The 12,506-nt window shown below is 50.8% G+C and overlaps 1 protein-coding gene across 1 annotated transcript in view; it reads right to left on the bottom strand.

Moving 5' to 3' along the window:
• Window positions 1-12,506, bottom strand: part of PEBP4 (phosphatidylethanolamine binding protein 4) — a 75,380-nt gene that overhangs the window by 33,693 nt on the left and 29,181 nt on the right. The window contains exon 4 of the mRNA XM_036396857.2: window positions 1,913-2,011. Coding sequence (XP_036252750.1) covers window positions 1,913-2,011 — 99 coding nt within the window. The remainder of the gene's footprint in view (window positions 1-1,912; window positions 2,012-12,506) is intronic.

The following is a 12,506-nucleotide window of genomic DNA, read 5'->3' as shown; positions in this document are numbered from 1 at the left end:
AGTGTGCAAATAAGGCTGTCAGCTGAAGCTCCTCGGAGCCAAGACTTCCATATCCCCCCAAGGATCTGCATCTCAACGAGACACCATGTGGCTGAGCCCGCCGGCTCCACACCCGGATTTGGGGCTGGGGGATCGGGAAAACTCCTCCCAGCCACGCCAGGACCCCCCCACTGCACCCCCAGCCACGGGCACCGAGCTGACGGGGTTTGGTCCCCGCGTCCTCATGGGATAGGGGAGGATTTTTTGGTGGTTTATTGGGCATTTGTGGGATTTGGGGGATTTATACGCGTTTCTGTGTGTGTAGAGGAGAGATACATATACACACACCCACGGGAGATAGAGGGGATATATTTATCCCATCATTATAGGGATCATATCAATATATAGGTTTTATATAGAATATTGCATGGAATCAGTGAATGTCTCACGTTGGAAGGGACCATCAGGAGCACCGAGGCCAAATCCCTGCTCGGATATGTGTGTTTATATTTATAAATGTATTTATCTCGTGATAAGAAAGCTTAAGGAATTGTTGGGGCTGGGATCCACCCCATCCCTGGCAGATAGGGAAAAACCCTTTTCCCTCCCAAAAATCTCCTTTTTCCTGCCCTCTTTCATGGCCTAACACAAAATTTTTGACCTTAGAGATCACAAATGGCATCACTCAAATGCTGGGGAAAAAATCCCACCTCCCATTTGTGCTGGAGGTTTGAATCCCACATTTCCCTTCTTTGCTTAAAGGATTTTACAGTCCAAAGGAAAAAAAAAAAAAAGGAAAACCACAATAATTAGCAAGAGGGAACGGCTCCGAAGGATCTGTGTACAGAAGGAAACACAGGAGCTTGGGCTCCTTTGCGTTTGGTAAATATTAAAATTAATGAGAGACTTTCAGGACCCTGTTGTTAGAAATGCAGAAGGGTTTCTGTGAAGGATAAAAACACAAAACAACATGAAAAAAAACCCCCAAGCCCTGTACACAAATTCCTGCAATTATTCCCGATGCTTCCTATTTTTCAGCCAATTATGGAATCCATGGAAAGTATTAATATCCTGTTTTAATTTGCTTAATATGCCCATTAACAATAAAAAGTCTAATTAAGGTATCTGTACAAAGAGCCCTCAGCAGTAATTTCAGAGAATAATAGAGGAGAACGACGCAATATTTCTTGTTAAATGCGTGCTGCAAATTAATTGATATCTTAATTAGGCTTTAGTACCCAGATTATCAGTTAGATTGATTTAGGGCTGCAACATCTCATTTTTTGAAACATAAAAACAAGCAGGAAGGGAAAAAACTGCTTTTCCAAGATATTTCTGGGAGCAAAGCCATGACACACTGGGACAGGGAGAAGGACTCATCCCATGGACACAGTGCTGGGAAGTGCCACAGTTCATCCCAAACTCATTTCCCCCCTTGTTTTCTCACTGAGTTCAAACCATTTTAAATCAAAAAAAAAAAAAAATTCAAAAACTAGAAAACTAATTGAGATTTTCACCAAACCCACTTTTTTAAGCCTAAAACTCAACCAGCAGCAGGAGCTGTTTGGAAGGACGCGTTGTCTCCGCAGAGAAAACCGGTGGTGGGGAGTTGGCAAAGTGTTTTTTGGGTTTTTTTTCCAGCATTTCCTTAGGAGAAGGAGGGAAAAAAAAACCCCAAAAACCCAAGCAGCAATATTTTTGGACCAGCCTGGCTCTTTATAGCCTGAGGAAGCACTTCCCTACCTACACGCCCAGCACCATTTACATTTCTCTGGCAAACACTCGTCCTCCCCTCCGGGGTTTCTCCAGGAGGAGTTTGCATCCCATGGGATTCCAGCCCTCCCCGGATGCTTGGGAATGATCCCAGGAGGAGTTTGCATCCCATGGGATTCCAGCCCTCCCTGGATGTTGGGAATGGTCCCCATGGACTCACCGGGATGTCGGTGACCAGCCAGTGCCTCCAGAAGCGGAGCCGGGGGTTCTCTCTGTTGGGAGCATCGGGGTCCACCATCACCAGGACGTATTTCTTGTTCTGCAAGAGAGGAGAGGGGGATGCTGTGGCCATGGGGTGACAGCAAAAAGCCCCCAAACCCACATTTTTTCACTCTTCCCCAGCTCTGGTGGTATCACCCCAGAGGTGAGCGAGGAATGGGCACCAGGGGAGGCCACAAATCACCTGGGGATGATTTAATCCCAAATCTTTCCAGAGGAAAAATGTAGGTTCTGCCTCCTCCAAAGAAAAGGCACCAAGGAGAATTCCCTCTGCTTCTCACCACATCCCACTGAGGCACAGAATTGCAGCCCCTCTGGTATTTTTGGGATACAGAACTGGTTGGGGACAAGCTGGGTACCCTCCATAGGGGTGGCTGTGGGGAGCCAAACTCTACCCCAAACGTCCCAAAGTAACCAAGAGCTGTTCCTGGGATGCTGCAATGAGCAGCACCTGGGGGTCAGGTACCACTCCTGGGTGATGGAATTGGGCAAAGAGAGCTGGGATTTATGGATAACACAGGTTTAGCCCCCAGGAAACCCTCCCAGCCCAGCCCAGGCCCCCACTGAGGGTACCCAGCACCCAAAGGTGCCACCAGCACAGAGCCCACGTGGGTATTTTGGTCTGCTGAGGACGGAGCTGGGTTGGAAGTGACCTCTGAAAGGAAAACCTGCTGATCTCCAGGGATTTGGCAGGACCTCAGGCACCAGATTATCCCTCAAGCACGCAGATTAAGGGATCTATATCCGAATGAAATCTCCAGGTGCGTCTGTCAGGGAGCCAGGCTCCGCTCCAGCCGCCCCGGGGGCTGGGCTGTCACCAGCAGCCCTGGGATTTAGCCCTGCAATTCCCACTGGAATTAGCTGGAGCTCTGTGGCTGCGTCCCCTGTCCTGTGAAACCTGGCAGGGATTTGCACAGTGAGGTTCCTGGGGCTGACTCAATATTTTTGCTCCATTTCCCAACCTCTGGTTGGGGTAAAGAGGCAAAAACCCCCTGGGGTGTTGCCACAACCTGCACCCCCCTCCCTTGGCATCCCACACGTCCCATAAACCTCTTGAAGACCGCAGGGAGCACCACTTTTAACCAGAAAATGCAGATTTCAACCCCTTTAGCTTGCAACAGTCACAGAGAAAATCCCAAACTCGCTCGAAGCGCCCCGCCCGGGAGCGCCGCTGCCCCGCTCCACAAAGCCCAGCCTGGCATCACCCAGGGTGGGGGAATTACACCAAGCCTGCAGATGTGAGCGTGAGAAAGGGGCCGTGCTGATGTCACCACGTGAGGCTGAAGGTCAGGACCTCGAGGCTGAGCCGCCACCACCATCCCCACCACGCTCCCAGCTGCAGAAGGCTGAGAGAGAAAAAAAAAGAAGGGAAGAAGCAGCAAAATTCCTTAACAGCGCCGAAATCAGCGTTTAATAGGAAGGAGGAGGAGGGGAGGGGGAGAAGAAGCCCGACAACCCAAAAACCCTACGCTGGAAGTGTGAAGGAATTTGAGCTCTAACTTTGGGGAGGGTGCGGAGCCGAGCTCGGCGTTTCTGAATCTCTCGGCTCCGCTCGGAGCCCAGCTGGTGGGAACAGAACGTGTAGTCATGGGACTGTCATCGTGTGCTGTCCAGGTTAACATGTAGCATTTCTATTACTATTAACAGACTTTCTGCTCCTCACTCCATCTGTTCTTCGAAATAATTGCAGTTGTACAGACCATGCCTTCGCTCCAGGCAGGCTCTGGGGAGAGGATAGTGTTTTTATGCAAAAAAAAAAAAAAAAAAAAAAAAAAAAATTATTAAAAAAAAAGAAAAGGAAAAAAATGGGGAGGAAAAAAAAAGTGTTAAAAAATAACAGCAAACACGAGAATAGAGTGCAAGTGAAGCTAACAGCAGGCTTGGAATTGGGGACAGATTGTGGCCTAGAAAGGTGACAGCGCACGCGGCCGGGGGCCGGCAGGGCAGACCCCGGTGGGGACGGGAGCTGGGGTCAGAGCCCTGAGCAGGGCTGGCCCTGGGGGATTTTTCTCTCTCCTCACCTGCCGGCCACCCTAAGAGCCACAATCCCTCACCTTCCACCTAAAGATAGCAAAGCCCTCCCCGAGCCGAGTTAATCCAGGCTGCTCATCCTGCGCCGCTCCTGAGGCTGCAGCAGCCCCCAAAGGCACCCCAAAACCCCCTGTGTGACCTCCCAGGGCCATGCCAGGCACCCCAAACACGGGGGGATGGTTTAGAACTGCTTGCAAGCAGCAGAGCAGCAGAGTGTGGTGATTTTGGGGGTTTTTGATGCTGAAATCCCTCCTCGACACAGGCTAACAGCATTAGCTGCTGTCAGGGCTGCAGACGGGAGCCAGCCCCAAGTGACACGGGAGCTGCTCAGCTTTACAAACATGAGCCACCCCCAGGGATTTTGGGAGAGGAGGAAAATGGCTTTAGATCAGAAAATTCCTCCAGTGCACGAGAACAGGAGGCATCTTGCTGTGCAAAGGGAAGGGAGGAAGGGGGAGAGGGAAGAAAAAGCCACTTTGAATGAAAATTTGGGGGAGAAAAACACCCCTAAAGCTTTGTCTCTCATTCCTGCTTGGCCCAAGCCGTGGAGGAGCTGCTGGAGTGCAGCACCCAGTGTGTCCTATCGGTGTCATGGGATCATGGAATGGTTTGGCTGGGAAGAGAACTTGAATTCCATCCAGTTCCATCCCCTGGGCAGGGACACCTCCCACTGTCCCAGGCTGCTCCAACCTGGCCTTGGACAGTCCCAGGGATCCAGGGGCAGCCACAGCTCCTCTGGGAATTCCATCCCAGCCCTTTCTTGTCCTCCTAGCCAGGAATTCCTTCCCGATATCCCATCTCTCTGGCAATGGGAGCCATTCCCTGGGTCCTGTCCCTCCATCCCTTGTCCCCAGTCCCTCTCCAGCTTCCCTGGAGCCCCTTCAGGCCCTGCAAGGGGCTCTGAGCTCTCCCTTGATCCTTCCCTTCTCCAGGCTGTGTGACACCAACTGGGTCACCCTTCCATGGCCACCCTAGGACACTTTAAATTCAACATTTAACCAGCTGCTGCCTTCCCAAGACTCAAAGCCACACCTGCACCGCCCAGCTTTGCCCCCCACACCCCTGGGAAGGGGCGTCCTTGCCCTGCTCCTCCACCTGACACAAAGCTGGAGCAGCAGAGCTGGTGGCAGGTGACAAGAGCCCTGCATTCCGTGTTTTCCCTGCTAATTGTTTCTAGAGGGGGAAGCAGCAGCAAAATATCCAGTTTTTCCTGCAGAAAGCATTAGCTGCTCCAATTAGGCACAGGTTTAGGAAACTCGCTCCGAGCAGGCAGCGACTTTTCCAAGAGGCAGGTGGGCAGGAGAGGGATTTTGTGCGCTGAGGATACACACGGAGCTCAACAGATCCCGCCGAGCCGGGGCTGCTCAGGAATTAAAGACTTATCCAAATGAAAGCAAATAGGGTGTTAAGTGACACACATGTAGAGCGAGCGGTTTCCTTGGAAACCAGCGCACATGGAAGCAGCACACATGCAGTGCTCGGGTGTTTTCGGCAGCCCTGGGGCTCTGCCCTGCCAGGGATACCCAACTTGGGCTGGGCCTGGAGCTGGGTGAGCCCAGGGGTGACTGTGCTGGTGTGTCCATCCCGTTGGCATCCCTTTATCCAGGGCATGGAGGAAAAATGGATTAAAATGGGCTTTATTCTGTGGAGGGGAGATGGATGGTGGCCAAGCTTTGCTGTAGGAATTCCATCCCAAAACTGGGCCAAGCCCCAACCAGCCATTCCCCACCATGGGAATGGAGAGGTTTGGATGGATCCAGTCTGGATCCTCCCAGCTCACCCATCCCTCAGAGCTGTGCACACCCCACAGCACAGGATGTTCCCTGCACCAGCCCTTCACCACTCAAGGGATGAGGTGAAATTTCCAGCTGCCCCATTGCCACCACATCCTTGACAGCTCCTAAGGAATTTCCCTGGGTGCTGAAGGAAATCATGGAAATCACAGACAGGTTGTGATGGTATCTGAGCCAAAAAACCTTTCACCTTCCTGGGAGCTGCAGCCTGGCATTGCCCCAGCCTGGATTATCCTGCTGGGAGGGATTTTGATGGCATGAGATGATCCAGGCTGGTCCCACTGGTGCGGAGATGGGACGGGGGATGGAGCCAGGGAAGAGCTGGGTTTGTGCAATTACAAACAAAAACCCCTCAATTTATCCCAAAATCACTTTCCAGAGCTGGGCAGGGAGCTGGGAAGAGTACCCAGAACACTGGGAAACATCCCAGCTCTCCTCAGGGATGCTTGGAGGGTCCAGCTCACGTCCCACCAGAGCAGGAGTCGGAGGTGGAAGCGCCGCCAGCACCAGCTGAGATTTGAGATCAATCTGGGCTTTTTTCTTGGCTTGTCCCCAGTACTAAAAAGTTTCTATAACAGGCACCGGCTTTGCAATTCTGCTGCTGCTGCCTCGCCAGAGAGAAATTCCAGCTCCTTCCTCGGCGGCAGAGAAATTGTTTGTGACCGAGTTGTGCTGTGGCTTGGGGAAGGAGCTGCCGAGCGCGGCAGGATTTCACCTCCTCCCCTTCCACCTGCACCTCGCCACTTCCACGGGCAAAGAAACAGGTCAGCAAAATTAACCCTGCTCCGCAGGACTTGCCCAAGGGGACAAGTGGCACCGGCTGAAGGCTTGACCCAGCTCTCCCAGGCCTGGCTCCCGCTGCCCAAGGGAACTTCATTGAATTTCCAACTGCAACTCTCCCCATCCCTCTGCTCTCCCTTGGGGCTCCCTCACCGGCCAAATATTTATGCAGCCTAATGTCCTAATGAGGATTGATTCATCCAGGGTGGTTAAGGAGTGTGTGTGAAAGGTCTGTTCCCAGATTAAGGGCTTGGGATGCTTTAAGGAATGGATTATTTGCTCTAAAAGAACAGTTTGTTTTCCCTCATAGCAGCAATAAAACAGCAGTGGGGGTGTTACACACCCAACACAACCAGGCAGAAAGTGGGATAAATATTCCAAAGTGTCCATGGTGCTAGGAATGCAGGTGATGGTGCCTCTGGAGCACTTCTGGGGAGGGAGAGGAGCAACAGGCTGTGATTCCTCAATCAGAGACCCCGCTGTGGCTCTGCTTTGGCTTCCCCAAATCGAGGCGATTCCACCAAAACCCTCAAGGGGAAAACACCAGGCAATGGGGCCACACGTCCCAAACCCAGGAGGGAACCAACACCCCGAGAACGGCTCCAGCCCGCTCCAGCTGCCGCCCCGCGCCCCCCTTTTCCCCGGGAGCTGTTTGTCACCACTGCAGCCTAATGAGCACCGCGCACTCGTCCCCGGGCTGGGGACACCGCGGCCGGGCGGGGCAGCCGGGACGGACTCGGGAAGCGACATCTCCCGAGCCGAGAGTGAGGAGGAGGAGGAGGAGGAGGCGGCCAGCGGCCGCGGTGGCAGAGCGCAGCCTTCCAGCCCAATTACTATCACGCGGGGGGACACATGGATTGGTGACATTTGACATTTTCTACACAATATTTTGATGCAGAATGGCACATCCGTCACAAATTATTTTGCAAAACTTGGCTTGGGTTCTGATGGGTTTTTAAATTTTTTTTTTTTCTTTTTCTGGGGGAAAAATATAAGAAAATAAAAGCGTTGCACAGGGGTGGCATTTGCAGGCCAGCAAAGGGAAGGGTCATGGTGTCCCCTCCGTGAGCTGTGCCACCAAGTGGGAAAACAAAGGGGAAACTGCACCCAGAAATTCCAGGCTTTGCTCCCATGCACCCACAAGGCCCTTGGGGACCCTCAAAAGCTTTTTCCCTGCTCCCTCCCATGATTCCTGAGATGTCTCAGCTCGGGAGCATCGGGGGCCCAGACCCCTCCTGGCAAGGCAGGGGTTCTCAGCGCTGGGAATTGCTGAACTCGGTGCTACCAGACACCTCGGCGAAGCTGAAATGACTTTAAATGCCTAAACATTTTAAAACAAACCCTGGAACAATTCAGCTCCGAACTCCTCGCCTGCTTTCTCTCCCTCCTCGCTCTCTCTCTCCCATTTTTACGGTTTCCAGAGCTGTTTTACGCCTCATTACCTGCACACTGTGAGTGATGTCTGTCGGTCCTAGAGCTGTAAATACCTTAAATCATGCTTCATTAAGAATATCTCTGGTGCTATTAAAGAGCTATAATAGACAACGAGTTAACAGATGATTAAATATGAACTCCATTTGTGTCACTCACCGCGGGCAGGAAGAGGCTTTAAGTTTTTTAAACTCGCTCTCATTATCTGGGGAAGTGGCGGGGATGGAGGGGGATGGAGGGAGGCTCGATGGGATGAAGGGATGCTGGCTTGGAAATGTGAGGATGAGGATGGAGGGGGGCTGGAATGGGGTGGAAGGAGGTTGTAATGGGATGGAGGGAGATTGGAATGGGATGGAAGGAGGTTGGAATGGGACGGAGAGAGGCTGGAATGGGATGGAGAGAGGCTGGAATGGGATGGAGGGAGATTGGAATAGAATTGAGAGGCTGGAATGAGATGGAGGGAGGCTGGAATGGGATGGAAGGAGGCTGGAATGGGATCAAAGGAGGTTGGAATGGGATGGAGGGAGGCTGGAAGGGGATGGAGGGAGGTTGGAATGGGATGGAAGGAGCTTGGAAGGGGATGGAGGGAGGCTGGAAGGGGATGGAAGGAGGCTGGAATGGGATGGAAGGAGGCTGGAATGGGATGGAGAGAGGCTGGAATGGGATGGAGAGAGGCTGGAATGGGATGGAGAGAGGCTGGAAGGGGATGGAAGGAGGCTGGAATGAGATGGAGGGAGGCTGGAAGGGGATGGAGGGATGGGCACCTGGAAATGGAGAGATGGGGATGGAGAGGTTTTTGCATATGATGCAGGGATGCTCACACAGAAATTGAGGGGTTGGGGGCGGAGGGATGCTCCTATGGAGCTGGAATGATGGGAATGGAGGGGAATGGAGGGGAAAAGAGGGGAAGGGAGGGAGCCTTGCCTGGGATGAATATGTGTGCACATGGAAATGGAGAAGATGAAAGGATGTTCACATGGAAAAGGAGAGATGCTGGCATGGAGATGAAGGGATGCTCCTGTGGAGCTGGAGGGATGGGGATGGAGGAATGTTCACATGGAGATGGAGGGATGGGAATGGAGGAATCCTCACATGGAGATGGAGGGATGGGAATGGAGGAATCCTCACATGGAGATGGAGGGATGGGAATGGAGGAATCCTCACATGGAGATGGAGGGATGGGAATGGAGGAATCCTCACATGGAGATGGATGAATTCTTCTGTGGACATGGAGTGATGCTCATGAGGAGCTGGAGGGACAGGAATGGAGGATGCTCTGTGTGGAGATGGAAGGATTCTCTCATGGGGATGGAGGGCTGGAAGGATGCTGTCAGTGGAAGAACGGAATGGAAGAATATTGTGGAATGTGGATGGAAGAATGTTTTGGAATGTGTGGAGATGGAAAGGGGGGAATTAAGAGATGGATGCTCATAGAGGTAGAGGGATGGGGATTTAGGGATCCTCACATGGAAGTGAAGGATGGAGATTTATGGATGCTTGAGAGGGGTTAGAGGGATGTTTCCATGGAGACAGGGGAGGGGGGTTCTGCACCAAGAACCCCCAGGAGGCACCAGCTCCCCCAAGCTGTGACTCCAAGCTGATGATCCTTGCTGGGACTTTCCCAGCTGGGGTCTGGTAGCTGGAGATTATAAAGAAAATCAGATAAAGGGAGAGGTGGACAATGAGGAGATGCTTTGGATGGGACAGGATGAGTACTTGGAAGAAAGGTGGGACTGAGGGAGGCATGGATACCTGGGAAGAAGAGCTGGAGAGCAGCAGCATGAATGGAGATGCAAAAGGGATTGAGCATCGCTGGCTCTCAAATACAAGAATAGCTCAGCACAAATGAATTGCCAAAGTGCAAATTAAATAATAATTAATACCATTAAAATCCCATGAGCACACAAAAATACTGGGGAAAATTAAATAATGAGTGTTTTCTTCTTTTTCTGGATTAGATTCTGCTCTGTGAAAAGAAAGAGCATTTTCACAGGCTCCAGCACAAGTGGAATTATCCCAGTGTCACAATCCTGGCTGGGATCGGGGCTGTGCATGGTGCCAAACACCCAGCACACGTGTCCCAGACTGTCCCAGACGGAGAAACGGAGCTGGGGAAGGGGCTGGAGCCCCAGGAGAGGCTGAGGGAGCTGGGCAGGGGCTGGGGCTGGAGCAAAGGAGGCTCAGGGGGCCCTTGTGGCTCTGCACAGCTCCTGCCAGGAGGGCACAGCCAGGGGGGCCGGGCTGTGCTCCAGGGAACAGGGACAGGAGCAGAGGGAACGGCCTCAGGCTGGGCCAGGGCAGCTCAGGGTGGGCACTGCAGGAATTTCCCCATGGAAAGGGGGCTCAGGCCTTGGCACTGCCCAGGGAGGGTTGGAGTGCCCAGCCCTGGAGGTGCCCCAGGAATTCCTGGAGGTGGCTCTCCAGGTGGGGAGTGGGCACAGGTTGGACTCAGTGATCCCAGAGGCCTTTTCCAACCTCAACCATTCCGTGGTTCTGAGGGAGGAGGATCTGGGGATGAGGACAGACCCTGGCTGTGGGAAATCCAGGTGACCTGAGCATGGCCCATGTCAGGAACGGGGCCACTGTCCCAGCAGATGTCCCTGTGCTCCTTGTGAGGGATCTCACAGCAGAGCCTGGCACTGAGAGGAGCCTCCCTGGCTTCTCCCCAGCCTCTCTCCCATCCCCTCCTCCACTGGGATCAGCCTTAAAATCATCCAGACATGGAGAGGGCCCTATGGCTCTGCCCATGCCCTGTGTGGAGAGGGGGACATGGGACCATGCTCAGGGTAACAAACCCCAGCTCTGCTCCAAGAGAAAATCCACGGCCTGATTCCTTACAGGGGTAAATTCCCATTCCTACAATCTCCTGTCACCATGATATTTTATGAAAAATCCCTTCATCGGGATTTCTTCTCCTGGGAAGCTGGGAAGCTTCAGCTTCTCCCTGTTTTGCTGCTTTGGAATGCGATTCGGAGAATTGTTTACCCAGCATGTGAATTGTTTGAGTTTAATGACCAATCCCAATCCAGCTGTGCTGAGATTCTGGTCAATCACGGGTTTTTATTATTCATTCTTTTGTAGCCTTCTGATGTCTCCTGTCTCTTTCTTTAGTGTAGTTTTAGTATATAATTTTATAATATAATATAATATAATATAATATAATATAATATAATATAATATAATATAATATAATATAATATAATATAATATATATGATATGATAATATAATGAGATATATAAAATAATATAGATTGATATAATGAAATATAATATAATATAATATAATGAAATAAAATAATAAAGTATTAAATGAAATAATGAAATAAAATAATAAATCAGCCTTCTGAGAACATGAAGTCAAATTCTCATCTCCCACCTCGTCCTGGGGAGCTCACAGCACCACAACCCCCCGTTGCTGTCCCCCTGCTCATTGCTCATTCCCCAGCACACCCCGACCCCTCCGCAGGGACCCGAGGCCGCCCCCGAGGCCAGCGGGGGTCCCGGGCTGGCGGGGGGACGGTGACACTGCTGTCCCCGGGGACGGTGCTGCCGGGGCCGCTAATTGAATCCGGGCTCGGCGGGGCCGCTGCGGGCTCGGATGAGGTGGAAATGCCATTTCCGCGCTGTCCAAAGCGCGGAGCGCCCCCAGCTCCTGATGGGCGGCCGCGGGTCCCCTCCGCTCCCTCCCGCGACCCCTCGGGCAGGGGTCAGGCGGCTGCGGCCCCCAGGGTCACCCCAGGAAATTAATCCCGGGGCCCCTTGGGAGCACAGCCACGGAGGGAAAAAACACATCTCGGTTCCATTTGGGGGGAAATTAAAGCGTTTCAGGAGCGGCCGGAGCTGCTCGGTCCGGCTCCATCCCTGGGGATGCGGCACCGACCCGCCCACGGCATCATTTACCTGCTGGAACCCCCTCGCAGTGCTGCGAGTTTGCTGCTGCTGAGTTGTGAGCATCCAAAAGAACAGACAAGGCCTTTCTCCCACCCCTATGCACCAAATAAAATAACTTATAAAATAGATATAATATACATAATATTATATATACAATATTATATATAATAATATATATAATATATAATATATAATATATAATATATAATATATAATATATAATATATAATATATAATATATAATATATAATATATAATATATAATATATAATATATAATATATAATATATAATATATATAACACATTATACATAATATATGCATATTATATAATACGTAATATAATATATATTTGGAATAAATATTATATATTATATATTTCCATATATAATATATATTTGTATATTTTAATATATATTTCTAGAATTTTAAAATATATTCTACATGGAAATATAGACTCTATTCTCTATATATTCTCTGTATATTCTCTATGTATCAGCTATATAATGTTTACATATTCTATATATGTGCTGCATGGAAATATAGATTATATTCCAGATAGATGGAGATACATTGGAAGATATATTCTCAATATTACTTAGGAATAG

Source organism: Molothrus ater, chromosome 28 (genome assembly GCF_012460135.2).
Source record: "Molothrus ater isolate BHLD 08-10-18 breed brown headed cowbird chromosome 28, BPBGC_Mater_1.1, whole genome shotgun sequence".
Classification (NCBI taxonomy): Eukaryota; Metazoa; Chordata; class Aves; order Passeriformes; family Icteridae; genus Molothrus; species Molothrus ater.
Note: the sequence above shows the minus strand (reverse complement) of the source record. Positions and strands in the feature narration are given on the sequence as shown.